The 16,603-nt window shown below is 31.7% G+C and overlaps 1 protein-coding gene across 2 annotated transcripts in view; it reads left to right on the forward strand.

Annotated features, from left to right (window-relative positions):
* The window catches only part of LOC125817608 (E3 ubiquitin-protein ligase RMA1H1), a 98,980-nt gene extending 82,757 nt beyond the window's left edge, over positions 1-16,223 (forward strand). The window contains exons 2-3 of one of the 2 annotated variants that reach the window (XM_049497157.1): positions 13,432-13,559; positions 15,259-16,223. In XM_049497157.1, the coding sequence (XP_049353114.1) occupies positions 15,297-16,016 (720 nt within the window). In that variant the 5' untranslated portion in view covers positions 13,432-13,559; positions 15,259-15,296 and the 3' untranslated portion in view covers positions 16,017-16,223. Of the gene's footprint in view, positions 1-13,431; positions 13,560-15,258 lie in introns of those variants that run through there. The other variant, XM_049497158.1, reaches the window with a different exon arrangement.
* The last annotated feature ends 380 nt before the right edge of the window (positions 16,224-16,603 follow it).

Genomic DNA, 16,603 nt, shown 5'->3' on the forward strand with positions numbered 1-16,603 from the left:
TATGTTATATTAAAAAGATTGAAAATGTATTTGTAGTAAACTTTTTTTTAATATAAAAATCATTCTTCCATTATTTTTGGGGCCCACTTGCCACATGTCATCTTTTCATTAATTATTTTGCAAGGTCAGCGAGAGTGTATCACACACATTTTACATTTTTCACTTATTATCAAAAAATGTCTAATAGAAATAAGATTTGAATAGACAAAAGTGTTCAATAAGTATTAACATTAGTTGAGGTGTCTAAGTGAAATATGCGGACAACTTTAAGGGGCCGTCGATGACTTAAGCCTATTCTTTAATATAAACCTCCTACATGATACGAACAATCTTTTTGGGTCAAGCATAAGATGATGATTCTTCTTCTTCTTCTTCTTCTTTTGCAAAAGTTAGAATAGTGGGTGTTTGTTTGCAAAATATAAACTTACAAGTTAATTTTATATTTTAAAAAATAAAATAAAATAAAATTACAATTTGAAATTTAAAACTTAAGATTCTACTATTTAAAAATTTGAGATTTCAAGATCATGATTAAATGAGAGTTGATGCTTTGTTCATAAAAGTGATTTGAAATCAAAATTTTAAATTTGAGTCTCAATTTTTATGGTCAAATGCTTTTTAAAAAAAAAATCTTTTTAAAGAAAAAAATTGATTCCGTGGCAAATTAAGTATAGTAGTTTGGTAAGAGTCATATAATGGGTACTAAGAAGCTGTCAATTACATCATTAAGTTTAAAAATGAAAGGAAAAATTTGGCCAATCGAAAAGAAATTAAACAAGTAATCTAGTTGGAATTGGGTGATGACATTAAAACCTATGCTTAAATTATTTGTTTTAACATAGCAAGATGATGCTTACACGTTGGTGAAATAAAGGTTGTACAAAATTGACATTTTTCTAATAAAGCCCATGCATATGGGGGACTTGGGACTCAAACATACAACAAATAAAAGAAGTTTACGACAATAATATAATTATTGTTGTATTATATTTAGCTATAATAATATAATATAAATATTAATAATTAATACTTTATATAGAATCGCTAAAGACTTTAGTAATTATAAAATACAATGACATTATCAAATATATTATCATTAAATAACTTTTTTATTATCATGCAATGATAGTTCACTTCAACTAATTTTATCTATCTTAAACTTAAAGTGGACAAAATGTTAAAAATGATAATATTGTAAGATTGGGATTAAGTTAGACATCGTATCTCCTAGTCACAAGTTCAATAGAATGCTTTAGTAAATGAAGGAGTCAGAAATTTCAATTAATTAAAATAAGCTTTCTAGTAATTAAGAAGGCAATTTAATAAATTAAAGTATAATTTTATTCCTTTTCAATCATTTCATGGGAAAATTCAAAAAATCTTACATGGAGTATATTTTGGAGAAATATGCCCGATATATCGTCTGGAAAGTCATTTAACTTATTTTAACAGTGTTATATTTAAATCCACTAATAATAATATAATATCTCGATACTAATTATTAACATCGATCATACATATAACTTACTTCAAAATTAATAATTAAATAAGAAATGAAATAGTATTAATTTTTATATCATGATCGTTTATATTTATTGGATATACCAAACGACCTGAAAAATCATAAATGTGTACTAAGGTCTTTGGTTTTATCGTACAGTTTGGGGTAAATAATGGTTGTACAAAATTGACATTTTCTAATAAATCCAATGTATATGGGGCCTTGCTTATAGTTCAATTTAACTAATTTTGTCGATCTTAAATTGGACAAAAAAGTTGAAATGATAATGTTGTAAGACTATAATAAGTTACATATTTTGGATCTATTCGGTACGAAAGAAATTAATTTCAATTAAAGTAAAATAAGTGAGTTCTTATTTTATCAGATAATCTCTGGTCACTTAACTTATAACAGTTCACATAGAAAGTCACTCAATTTATGATAGTTTATTCAGAAAGTCAGTCAACTTAGGATAGTTTATTAGACCATCTCCAATCCACCTCTATTTTACTCTTCATTCTCTATATTTGGAGAGTAAAATAGAAAATGAGCACTACAACCCACCTCCATATTAATCTCTATTCTCTATTTCACTTTTTTCATTTTTTTTTTATTTTGTAATATAATGCTATTAATTAAATATCTAATATTTGTAATTCCTTTTAAATATAATATAATATTTTAAGAAATATACTATTTAATATATAATATTTTCATCTCGAATTGATGATATATATTTTTTAATTTTTGTCACTAATATAATTTGAAAATCTATGATTTGAACAATTTTAGCTAAACATGATAAAATCGAAGACAAAAATGCTTATTTTTAAGAGGTAAATGTCAAAAACACACCTAAACTATTTCTTTTTTATTAGTTTCATACCTAAACTATTGAGAGTGTGAGTTTCATACATAAACTATCACTTTTTAGTTTGAGAAACACACCTCAGTGGTGTGTAATACACTCTCTCTTTTATTTGAAAAGAACATTGACACATGGCATTCCACATGGATAAAATATTCCACCTTGACAAAAATTAAATAATAAACTATTAATAATAATTAAAAATTAATGATTAAAGTATTACTATCTATAAAAATAATACTTTTTTGAAAAAACAAAATTCAAATTATTTTTCTTACCTCACTCCACCACCTCCTCCACGTACCCCCCCCCCCCCCCCACAATCCCCCATCCTTTTTAAAACAAAAATCTTTAATAAAATATTTTTTAAAAATTCATACTTCATCCTCCCCCTTCCCAAAAAAAACTACCCACTCATCTCTTCCCCCCCACCCACCCCCCCCCCCCCAAAAAAAATTTGATATGATTTTATTTTTTAAAAAATAAAAAAATTATCCCATCCTATTTAACTGTAACGATCGGGTTCCGTCGTTATAGTAAAGCCAACGGGGAAATTTTTTGGTCGAAAAACTTTTTCGTAGTATCTTGAAATTTCCCAACCTAGTCCAGATTTGGATGAAATCGGAGTCATTAAGGTGTAGGGAAATCTGGTAACAATCGGGTAAATTATTTATGATTTTGATTACATGAGTAGTTAGATAACTCGTTAAGAAATCCGTATGACTTTACGGAATTGAATTCGGGCGAGTAGAACTCCTGAAATCGATCTTAGCGTGAAGAGTATTTTATGAGCGTCATGGGTTAGAGGTGTGTTGTGAAATGAAAATTTTAGAATTATTAAAATAGCTCACTGTTTCGTGCAAGCCACTTTGGCGCTGGGTCTTGCTGCTGTGGCGGGCCAGATGCAACTTAAAGTAGTAAATAAACCCCAGAACGACTTTATTCTGCACTTTTCGATTCTTAGAGCTAAGGAACGAAACCAAGGCGACTCTTGACAATTTTCCACCATTCTTGAGGCAAAATGTAGGTTTTTCACTCCCCGAATTAATTTTTTGATCTGTAGAACATAATAGAATTGGTAATTATCGATGGGGGAGGGTTTGAACTTGATTCTATGGTGGAAACAACCCTAATTTGAATGATTGGGATCATGGGTATGAACTAGGGTTCATAGAATTGTTAGCAATTCGGGTAATTAATGATTGTTTATTGATTTCGATATATTATTGATTGTTTGTAGACCAAGAACAAGCAGAACGAATCCGGAAAGAGAAGGATCAAGTTTCTTAGGGTTTCAAGCTTGTTTTGAGGTAGGTGATAATTGTGATTCTATGATTGTGTAATGTATGCTTGCTTCATTATGATACTTGTATATGTATAAATGTTGCAATGTTGATCACACTTGTTGTAAATGAGATAGATAAATGATGATTGCCATGAAATCATAACTTAAATGTATGATCTTGAAGATATACTTGTGTTTGTGATTGTGATGTGTTGAATGAATCGGTTGCCATGTTCCAACATAATTATTCGATCGGGTACCGCGTTTCAGTATGCTAACTGTTTGGGTTTGGGCTCCATGAGAGGACCAATGACGTGACTTAATTGTGTATCTTGCGAAATGTGTTATTGTTCGTAATGTTGATAATATTGTATATATTCGATATATATGCATGTGATTATATTGTTGTCTTGACTTGCTTATGTTGCACTTAATGGGATAGCGGCATGATCCTACCAGTACACTGTAGTTGTGTACTGATACTACACTTGCTCTTATTTTTGTTGAGTACAGGGTATCTTCAAGCGGCTACTGACAGACCTCGCTTAAGATATCAATGATTGTTCGAATTCAAGGGTGAGCCAATTCTTTCGGGCTGCCATGGGTTCTCTTTCGTCTATGTCCATCATTTTTGAACTTAGACTTTTCTAGTTAGTTGATTAATTCGTTAGTTTGGGATTGCATCCCTTCTTGTTTAGACTTGTTGAACTTTAGATATTTTGGTACATTGACTTTCAGGTTGTAGGTTATTTCTTCCGCATTGTTTAGTTCGTTGTTAGACTTTTGTTGGAATTTATGGGAACTCGCTATTTCTTTCCTTAGTATTTAACTTGCTTCTGTAACTTAAATGTCTTAGTTTTGATTTAGTTGCTTGGTTTGGGTTGTAGTAGTGGTTCTCCCACCGAAGGGTTAGTGTGGGTGTCAATCACGACGGTTTGGGTCGTGACAAAGTTGTTATCAGAGCCTAGGTTCGTTGATCTCGATGTATCAAAACGAGTCTAGTAGAATCTCGTGGAACGGTACGGGGACGGCTTTACTTTTCTTCGAGAGGCTATAGGACTTTAGGAAATCTCCATGTTTTCTCTTGTCTCCTTTCGTGCTATGACTTGATTCCAATTGGTATCTGGCGATTCAAATTGGTATCTAACCTCCTTCACTTTTCTGTTCACAGATGGTTAATACTAGATTCAACGACGTTAGGCCCGTAGCTCCCGTCAATGCTTTAGTTGAGGAATCTGCATCGAAAGGTCGCGGTCGAGGCAGGGTTAGAGAAAGAGCTAGGGGTAAAGGTCGTGGAAGAGTAGCGTCTGCTGGAAATAGAGCTCCTGTCGAGAATGCTCATGTGAATGAGAACCCTCATGCGCATCATGAAGAGATAGAAGGTGAGAATGTTGATGTTGAGAACGTTGAAGAGGTTGGACAAGAGAAAGAGGCACAGGCAGAGACTACCAATGTTCTTCCCATAGGCCCAGTGTTAGCTCGACATATCATGTCATTCTTAAAAGGGTTGGCTGATCCTGAAGTGCTTCCTTCTGTTCAAGCAATTCAAGCTCCTACTAATCTTCATGTTGCTAGCACTGCACCTAAGGTGGGCGGGACTGAAGGTAATGATGTTTTCTTCCGTCCTTTGTTGGGTTCTGTTATGATTGGTAATGAACATGAAATGTTGACTAAGTTTTTTAAGCTAATGCCTCTTGTGTTTCTTGGTTCTTTGAGTGAGAATGCTTATGAGTTCATCTTAGATTGCTATGAGAGGCTTCATAAATTGGGTATTGTTCATCAACATGGGGTTGAGTTGGTGTCCTTCCAATTTCAAGGTGAGGACAAACAATAGTGGAGAACTTATATGGAGTGCAAATCTTCAATTCTACCACCACTCACTTGGACCCAGTTTCATGCTCTGATTTTAGAGAAATATGTGCCTAGAACTTTGAGAGATCGCAAGAAGGATAAGTTTATGGCCTTGGAGCAGGGTGGTATGACTGTGGCTGCTTATGAGGCCAAGTTTCATGCTTTGTCTAGATATGCTACTCAATTGGTGGCTACTGAGGAGGAAAGGATTCAGTTATTTATTAGGGGACTGAATTCTGAGGTGAAAGTATTATCTGTTTCTATGACTTCTGCAGGGAGAAACTTTAATGAGGTAACAGACTATGTCAAGAAAATGGAGGGGGTGAGGCGAGACGGTCAAGCAAAGACATGGGCAAAAGGGGCCAAGAACTCGGGTAACTTACAAGGTTCTTACTCTAAGGGGTTCGGAAGACCAATGCTTGCAGCAAAGCCAATTCAGTCCGATATGCCCGCCTCTGTAGGTAATTACTCGGAAACTCCATCTCATAATTTTCAGGATAGCCAGGGAGTCGCACCTTCAGCGGGCAATAAGTCATCTTTTAATCGTACATGTTACAACTGTAGTGAACATGGGCATATGAGGAGAGATTGCCCCCACCCACGTATGTTAGATTCTGTGCAACAGTAGTCTAGAGCAGTGGTACCCACGGGGAATGGTAATAATGGTCGAGGACGTCCACAAGGTAGGCGATGAGGTAATCAACGAGGCCGTAGAAGTAATGGAAATGGTAATGCAGGCAGAGGTAACGTGCAACAACGTAGGGAAGTGGCTCGTCAAGATGATAGGGCTCAATATTATGCTTTTTCGAGCAAGAATGAGGCAGATGCATCTGACGCGGTGATCACAGGTATTATTCTTGTCAGTCGCCGGATGGCTAATGTGTTGTTTGATTCGGGCTCTACTTATTCATATGTATCTGTGAGATTTACCTCAGAATTTGATATGAATTATGATATACTTGATGCCCATATTCATGTTTCAATCCCAGTTGGAGAGTCAATCATAGTTACCCATGTCTATTGTTCTTGTCCTATTTTGTTAATGGGTTTCCAGACTTGGGCTGATTTGGTGATTTTAGATATGACTGACTTTGACATAATCTTAGGCATGACTTGGTTGTCCCCCTATTATGTCGTGCTTAATTGTAATACTAAGTCTATAACTATAGAAATTCTGGAAAGGGAAAAATTAGAGTGGAAAGGGGTGTACAAGCCTAAGCAAACCAATATTATATCCTCTATTCGGGCTAGTAAACTGGTAGAACAGAGTTGTTTGGCTTATTTGGCCCATATTAGGGATGTTGAGATTGAGGCACCATCCATTGAATCTATTCCTGTGGTGACAGAATTTAGAGAAATGTTTCCTAATGACTTGTCTGGTATGCCTCCGGATAAGGATATAGATTTTTGCATTGATTTAGAGACTGGTACTCATCCCATTTTCATCCCTCCATATCGCATAGCTCCAAAAGAGAACTTAAGGCTCAAATCTAAGAACTTCTTGACAAGAGATTTATTCGTCCTAGTGCTTCTCCTTGGGGTGTTCCAGTTTTGTTTGTTAAGAAGAAGGATGGTAGTATGAGAATGTGTATAGATTACCGGTAATTGAATAGGGTCATTATTCAAAACAAGTAACATTTTCCTCGAATAGATGATCTTTTTGACCAATTGCAAGGGGCGTCAGTTTTCTCTAAGATTGATCTAAGGTCTGGCTACCATCAATTGAAAATTTAGCCTGAGAATGTGCCCAAGATGGCGTTTAGAACTCGCTATGGGCACTATGAGTTTTTGGTTATGTCTTTTGGTTTGACCAATGCGGCAACAACTTTCATGAGTTTGATGAATGTGGTGTTCAAACCATTTCTTGATTCTTTCGTTATAGTCTTTATTGATGATATTTGATCTATTCGAAAAGTGAGGAAGAGCATGCCGACCATCTTCGTATTATTTTGGGTGTTCTTGGGAAACAAAGGTTGTATGCAAAAAAATTTCAGTGTGAATTTTGGTTGAAATTAGTTGCATTTTTGGGGTATGTAGTTTCAAAAGAAGGGGTAATGGTAGATCCTCAAAAGATTGAGGCGGTTAAGAATTGGGTTCGGCCTAGTTCTGTGATGGAAGTTAGGAGTTTTGTTGGGCTCGCTAGTTATTATCGTCGATTTGTGAAGAACTTTGCTTCTATTGCCACTCACTTGACTAATTTGATCAAAAAGGAGATACCATTTGAATGAACTGAAAATGTGAGGAGAGCTTTCAAAGGCTCAAGACTCTTTTAACCACCGAACATATCCTAGCATTACCGGTGAAAGGTAAAATTTTTATTGTTTATTGTGATGCTTCACATTCTGGTTTGGGTGTTGTGTTGATACAAGATAAGAATGTTATAGCTTATGCCTCGCGTCAATTGAAGGTGCATGAGAGGAATTATCCAACACATGATTTGTAGTTGGCAGCGGTAGTGTTTGCTCTTAAGATCTGGTGGCATTACCTCTATGGTGTTAAGTGTGAAGTGTTTACTGATCATCGTAGTTTGCAGCATGTATTCACTCAAAAGAATTTGAATTTGAGACAACGAAGGTGTATGTATGAAATTACTTAAAGATTATGATGTCACCATTCAATACCATCCGGGCAAGGCGAATATGTTGGCAGACGCTTTGAGTCGAAAATCGGTTAGTATGGGTAGTTTAGCTTGCTTGGGTGTATCCAAGCGACATTTGGCTAAGGAAATTCAGACCTTAGAGTCTAAGTTCATGTAGTTAGACATCTCATAAAGAGGTGGGGTGTTAGCTAGCATTGAAGTGATGGTCACATTCATTGATGAGATCAAGACCAAACAATTTGAAGATGAAAATTTGGAGGAGCTTAGAAAAAAGACTGCGATTGATAAGGCACAAAAGACCTCTCTTGATGCGAAAGGCGTGCTCAATTTTAGAGGAAGAATATGTGTTCCTAGAGTAGATGACTTGATTATGAAATAAGAAAATAAGAATGAAATAGAAATAATAATATAATATTGAGGAGAGATAATTTCTTTTTTTTAGAGAGTAAAATAGAGAATTGAGTTGGAGTTGATTGTCTGAGGGCATCTCCAACCCTACACTCTATTTTACTCTCCAAATATAGAGTTCTCTATTTTTTTCAGACAACCAACTCCAACCCAATTCTCTATTTTACTCTCTAAAAAAGAATTTTTTTCTCTCTCCTCAAAATTATATTATTATTTCTATTTCATTCTTATTTTCTTATTTCATAATATAAATCTTTTATTTCTTTTTCCCAATAATTACTTTATATAATTTTCATGTGATATAAAATTTTATTTTTTGAATTTTTTTATTTAATATGTAATTATATTTTATTCTAAATTTTTAGTAACATAAATTGCAAGAAAATATTATATAATATACAAATTCAAATAAAAGTGAAATACAATTACATACACATTACATAAACATTTAATTTTTGAAATTATTACGTTGCTCTCATAAATGCTCTATTAATGCATTACAGAGTTCAAAATAAGCATTTTATGTCTAGCTAAAAATTCTTCAAATCGGAGATTTTCCTCTACACATCTTTTCGACATGATTCTTGTTTCATCGCGAATTAATTATTATGTTATGTATTGTATTGTATTTTATCTTTGTATTTAAATTATTATGTTATGTATTGTATTGTATTGTTATCTTGTATTTAAATTGTCATATTATGTATTGTATTTTTAAATTAACTTTTTAATCGTATCATATTAATTTTGTGTATTCGTTATAGTGAAAATTAATAATAAAATCAAATTATATTATTGACGAAAATTAGAAAAAATTAAAATACTACTAATTCGGGATGAAAGTAGTATTTATTAAATAATATTTTAAAAAAATATTATATTACATTTAAAAAGAAATATGAATATTAGATATTTAATTAATGACATTATATGTAAAATAATATGTTAATAAGAAAGTAATAGAAATAATAATAAAATATTCAAAAAGTGAAATAGAGAGTGTGAATAGGAGTTCTCCAAATTTGGAGAACTACTATTCACCTCTCTAAGAGCCTGTTTGGATGGGCTTTTAAGCTGGTAAAACTGACTTAATTGACTTATTAGAGTGTTTGACAATTATCAAAGTGACTTATTTTAAGTAAAAAATGACTTATTTTAAGCCAAAAGCTAAAAGCTAGGTGAGGGGAGCTTCTTTTTTTTTTTTTAACTTAAAAGCCCTTTTATGTTGACCAAGTATATTACCTTTTTGCCCTTAATTCTTTTATATAATTCCCAAATTGCCCATATTGAATTAACCCTAACATCTATTATTATTATTATTATTATTATTCTTTTTTTTAATTATTATTATTATTATTATTATTATTGTTATTATTATTATTGTTATTATTGTTATTGTTATTTTTTTTTTAATCATTATTATTATTATTTATTATTATTATTATTATTATTATTTTTTTTTTTTTTTTTTTTTTTTTTTATTATTATTATTATTATTATTATTATTATTATTCCTCTTATAAATAATTTGTGGTGGTAAAGAAATATGTGAATGATAGGAAAATATTATTACTTATGGATGTAAAATATAATATTTTTTTTTAAAGTATAAAAATCTTAAATTAATCAACTTTCTATCATGTTAACAACTTAAAGGGTATTTCAGACATTTTGATTAAAAAAAGTGTCTACCAACACTTATTTGCCAAACACATCAACAACTTTTATCCAAACACATAATTACTTATTTCTAAAATAAGTTCCAGCACTTTAAAAGGTTACTTTTTAAAAGTTACTTTTTTTAAGTCAATCCAAACGGGCTCTAAATATGAAGTATAGAGAGTGATATGGAGGTGGGTTAGAGTGTCCATTCTCTATTTTACTCTCCAAATATAGAGAATAGAGAGTAAAATAGAGGTGGGTTGGAGATGGTCTCAAAAAATAGAAAACTCTATATTTGGAGAGTAAAATAGAGAGTAGGGTTGGAGATGCCCGAAAATCACTTCACTATTAATATTTCACCTAAATATCATTTTAAATGGCTTTTTCATTAAATTTTGTTGATATTAAAATTTTATTTTAAACTAAAGTTTTTAAGAAATAATAAGATATTTTTTATTCCAGTAAAATAAAATAAAAAACAAGTCAATTTAATAATTATTCCAATAGAATAAATAGCTTCACAATCCAATTAATTCAAAATCTCATTTAGTGTTAAATTGTTTTAAAATGCATTGTGAATAAGTATTCATCGAAATAAATAAATATTCGAGATGATTTTCTTACTAAAAAAAAATAATTTCTGAAAAAATTAATCATCTGCAGCTACATTTAACTATCAAGATGAAAAGGAAATTTAGGTAAAACGTTTTGAAATTCAACTAAAATATGATTACACATTTAAAGTAAAGTGAAATCCACTAAAACGTCATTTATTTAGGTAATTAAAATGATACTTCAACGGTTGCTTTGCGTGCTTTCTTTTTATTTCCTTAATAATGATTTTTATTACGTATCAAAACACTTTAATATAGTCGGGGACGGAGTAGACGAATCCATAACATTTTCATAGACCCTGTATTTGTATTAAAAAATCAAATAAATATATTTGTATATTAACTTGTGAATCCCCTAACATAATTGATTGATAGTTCAATGGAAATGAAAGGGTTGTGGAAATATGTGTTCAAACCTGGGTAAGTATTTATCCATACTAGGTGTTTATACTTAACTAAATAATCTTAAGAACCAATAGATTAAAGCAATATGCGTATTTTATTTTGGTGATTTTTAAGGTGAATTATTTAGTTAGGTATAACTATTCGATGCAGATAAATGTTACCATCCATACATATTTGTCATATATATCAAATTTAAAATAGTATTTCGTGCTCTAAACTCAAATTTGATGAGTACGTAACTTAACATGCCATTTATTGTATACAAATAACACGTTTAACTTCTTCTTTTTTTGAGTGTGTGGGGGGTGGGGTGGGAGGTAATACGTTTAATTGAGGGACCAAACTCATAGCTAGTCTAAAAATGTTTGGCAAGAAAAATTAATTAGTATACGACTAACTTGAGAAACATTATAAATTGAATAATTGTGAATACATGCAACGTAACCAAATATATATGTCCAGGGGAAATGCATAATGGGCTTGTAATAAATTCATATGATGATAATCAAGTGTTAGAATAATAATTAGTTCCAACCCCTGCCCTTGTTGTGGAGATATTCTTTCATTCTTAATAAGATGTTTTGAATTTGAGTTCCTTAAACTCAAAGTTGCATTTGTTAGTACTTCTCAATGCAGATATTAAAATCGAATGAAAAATAAAAAAGAAGTAGTAGTAATTTAAAGCGTGGAGAGGGTCCGAAGTGGCTGCAATCCAAATGGGCGTGGTATCCAGTGTGACATGACCTATTTTTTCTCTCAATTTATGTAATATACTTTTCTTTTTAATCAATTTGAAAAAGAACGATACATTTTCTTATGTGATTAATATTTAATGACATCAATATTTTTTTTCATGTTGAATCTTACTTTTTGACAAAAAATCCACAAAAGTATACTTTTTTATTTAAAATATTATTTATTTTCAAGATAATTTCAGAATATATCAAAATCTTTTCATATTTCTTTAAATTTCGTACTTAGTTAAACAATATCAATAAATTAAAACAAAGGAAAAAGTACATTGTTTATCCTACAAGAAAAGAAGTTCCAATCAAGGCGTGTTTATAAACTATATTTTCTTGAAAAACAAATTGGCTTTTTTACGTATAGATGATCAAACAATTTGTCAAATGATAGTTTGAAAAATCTAATTATAAATGCAACAACCTCAACAATTTGTTGGTATACAAATTAAAGTAAATCATCTTCAAAAATTAATTGAAGTTTATTCAGAATAGTAAAATGTATGTTTGTACTCTTTGTTCTTGAATTAAAATTTTATCTCATTAAATTTTTCTCTATAACGTTTTTAACGATTCAACTAGTAAGGTATATTACTAGATGGTAGATGTACTTTTTTTTCTCTCACTTAGTATTTTTACTAGATGGTAGATGTATTCTTTTCTCTCTCACTAAGTTTTTTGCCATTAATATTTTTTAGTAATATTTTAATAAGAGATATTATTTATTAATGAACATCTATGAGGCCTTATAAATATACCATCGTAAATGTTCATTTAAATATATATATTCCTAGATAAGTTCACAATTACAAAAATATTACTATATAAATAGCTCAAACATGCATCTTGCAACAACTTCTGAGAAACCTCCTAACAACTTCTTATTTTTTCTATAAATAAAAAGTGAAGTCAGTTAGTTACCAAAACAAAGTGAAGTTAGTTAACTTGTGCTCTCCAGAGCCAATATTAATTATTCATCTTACGATAAATAATTGTTCCAAATTATTTATTAATTTACTAATCAAAACAATGAATTTTTTCTACGATTAATATTTTTTGAAACTTAAACAAGTTTATTTAAAAGTTTTCTTTTTCAATAAGCGGATAAAAAGTAAATTAATTTACTAAAACTATTCATCTTATTTATAATTTTTAAAGAATGAAAATAGGAAAAATCCAAAGAGAGAAAACGGAGTTACTCAAACGGCGTACGCAAACCCCACCGTAACTGCCACGTCGGTGAACGGACAAAGGTGGGACGTGGGTCCCACTCTGTTTTTCCATTGTGTACTTATCCTAAGTAACAATTAATTAATTAACAAATAAGTACAAGGATAACAATTAATTAATTAACAAATAAGTACATTTATTTATACTTCTAATTAACCTATACATACAGACCCCTTATATGTATAGGCGCGTCTTCTTAAAGCTGTGTATATATATAGAACCAAAAACATTCAACTAATTCATCATCCAATCTACTCTTTTATTTAAACCTCTGTTTTCACCTTTTTTTTTGCTTCTAAAACACAAAGTATTCTTTGCTTTCTCCTTATAAAGACTCAATCTTTTGCTTCTGTATTAGTTCAGAAACGTTCTTGATACAAATTTACTATTTGGGTATGTTTCTTTTTTCATTATTTTTAAGTTTTATTCATGTGAGTGTAGATAAGGATAGCTTTCTTCTGTTTTTTTAGAAGATTTGATGATAAAGTTTGGATTTTTATTGTTGAGAATGGATTAAAGAGTTCAGATCTCTATGTTTTAATGTACTCTGTGCTTGAAGAATCATGTTTCTGAATTTTTTTTAATGGGGTTAGTAGTTTTTCTTCTTTTTGTTGTTGTTTGTGTGGGGGGTGGTGTTGGGGTTGGGGGTTGATGGTTGTTTATGGTCTGCTTATATGAACTTGAGCAATGCTGTCATTGAGCTAGTTTTTGGGATTGAGTTAGGCTTAGATGTCGTATCTTTACAGGTTCCATGGTATTTTATTGGGATTGTTAAATTCTTGAAGATATTAGTAAAAGTTTTGTATATAGAAATATAAGTTGGAATGATATGTTTGGTTATGTAGGACTAATGAACATTTTAGTTTCTTATCATCAACCTGTAAAAGTGGCTGGTTTTGGATATAGTTTAACTCTCTTTTGTAGCTGTAGGGACCAAAGGTTGTTCCTTTCTGGTTTGGGAAGAAAGGATTAAAAAAGGTCACCAGAATACTATTTCTATCATGATCCTGAATATCTTTCTTCAAATCTGCAGCTCAGTGGTTTCTTCTTGAAAATTACCTAAAACATGTTTCTGACTCTTCAACTGTGTCGCCGCATCTGTGTCAGATCCTTTTGGAGGATCGGACAAATTATAGAACTAGTCTCTCTTATACTTCTTGTTAAGTTATGGATCCTCAATTGATCCAATTTTTGGGATCCTTACATAGGAGGCAGGGTGCTTACTATTGAGATTTTTGAAGGAGAGATTGAAAAATCGGATAGGGCTTACAATTGAGATTTTTGAAGGAGAGACGAAAAATCGATTAAGAGAACTTGATTGTTATGATGAAATGTGGTTATAAAGAGGTCTGACTGTAGTTTTCATTTCCGATAGCATAGATCAGGATAACCTATATTTTGGGATTCTGTGGACAACAACATAGATATTTTTATGACTCATTCTGTGGTTTTCCATTGTTAATGCTTACTACTATGCTTTCATGACTTATTGGTGTACTTACTTTGATAATGAAACCTTTTCTTAAGGTAGTTTACCTATTAAATTTGAATTGACTTGTTAGTTGGATAGGTTGATCAGAGACACATATTTTTAAAGCTTTCTTCAGATTTTTATTAAATGCTTTAGGTTTATCCATTTATTTACTATCTAGGCATCAATTTCATGTGGTTGTTCTTGTCCTTGGAGAAACTGATTTGTACTTGTATAATGTTTGGACTTTTGTGATAGCTGTTGGATATGACTTTTGGGAAAAAAAACAATAGGTAATTTTTCCTTGTACTCAACTTGTGCCCACATTTCATTGACCTTGTTGTTTTTCTTCATCTTAGACTAGATCCAAATAATGGGGCCTATTCTCTTGTAATTGATTAGTACGTTTAGTATTGCGTAGCGTTTTTTGTTTTGTCGTTGACCCTTTGAGTTGTTTGGGACCATCCTTGAGAATTGTTATGTAGTGTACCATGAGGAGAAGATCAATAATATTTCCTTAAGGTTCACATGTTCAATGTTTCTCGTAGTTCTGTATAGTGTTTATGAATTTCAAGTCTTTGTTCATTTGGTTCTGAGATCCTTGAATTTGTATTTTTACAGGCATTAGAAGCCAACTTTGTTACATCAACAAGAAGGATATGGCCTTAGAACAGCTGGACACTACCTTTAACAAACATGATACTCCATTAGGGAAATGGAAGACAATGAACGATGAAGTTGAAGAGAATATTTCCGGTGGTTTTGAGTGTAACATATGCCTGGATCTCGTGCACGATCCTGTGGTAACTTTATGTGGTCACCTCTACTGTTGGGCTTGCATCTACAAATGGATTCATTTCCAGAGTGTTTCTTCAGAAAATTTGGATCAGCAGCAACCACAGTGCCCTGTATGCAAGGCTGAAGTTTCACAAAAAACCTTGATTCCACTCTATGGACGCGGTGGCCAATCTACAAAACCATCCGAAGGAAAGGCTCCGAATCTTGGCATAGTGATCCCACAAAGACCTCCTAGTCCAAGATGCGGCGGTCACTTGCTGATACCATCTACCGATTCAAATCCATCCCAGCTCTTTCAACGACAAAGTCATCAACAACAGTCTCAAACACGTCAATCGCCTTATCAACAAAGCGCCTCACCAGGCACCACAGTTAATATGTTACAACCCTCCATGATTGGAGAAGTGGCCTATGCAAGAATTTTTGGTAACTCATCAACAACTCTGTACACAAACTCTTACAATCTAGCAATCAGCAGTAGTCCAAGAATGAGAAGGCAATTATTAGAGGCTGATAAATCACTTGGGAGAATATGTTTTTTCCTATTTTGTTGCTTTGTAACATGTCTAATCTTGTTTTGAACACTTTTGTCTGTTGCTTCTACTTTGTAAAAAAGAAGATATGGTGTTGTAGTAGATAAGAAAATGTACAGCCTCAGCTAAATGTGTAACAAATCATAGAAGCTTTTGCTTTCTTTGATTGTTGATAAAACACACTTGGAATTAGAGTGCTTGAAGATTGAACCCTTTTTTGATATATTAATCTAAGAAATGAGGTTGGAAATTCTATCCATTTATGGTGCATAGAGATGAATTTTACTTTTTTCAATTTTCATGATTGGTTGGTAAAATTATTTTGAGAAATATTATCTTTAAAGCAAGACTTTTAGTGTAATATAACGATGAATTTAGTAAGAAGATATAAGAAAATTAAAGTAACAATAAAGATAAACATTATATTTAAACAGCGATGCAATGCTATCTAGTGATGAAAACAACACTATCTATTTAAACATCATTTTCTTCCAAATAATGCAGTATGATAAGTATGAAATGATACATAACAACATTAATGAAATATGTTTTTCATTTTGCTAAGAGAAGTTATTTTCCTGATTTTTATCTGTTCTACTTTTAATATTCTGGACGTACTATCCCAGCCTATTGTA

This window comes from Solanum verrucosum, unplaced genomic scaffold (assembly GCF_900185275.1).
Source record: "Solanum verrucosum unplaced genomic scaffold, falcon-dt-bn FXZP01000280.1, whole genome shotgun sequence".
In the NCBI taxonomy this organism is placed as follows: Eukaryota; Viridiplantae; Streptophyta; class Magnoliopsida; order Solanales; family Solanaceae; genus Solanum; species Solanum verrucosum.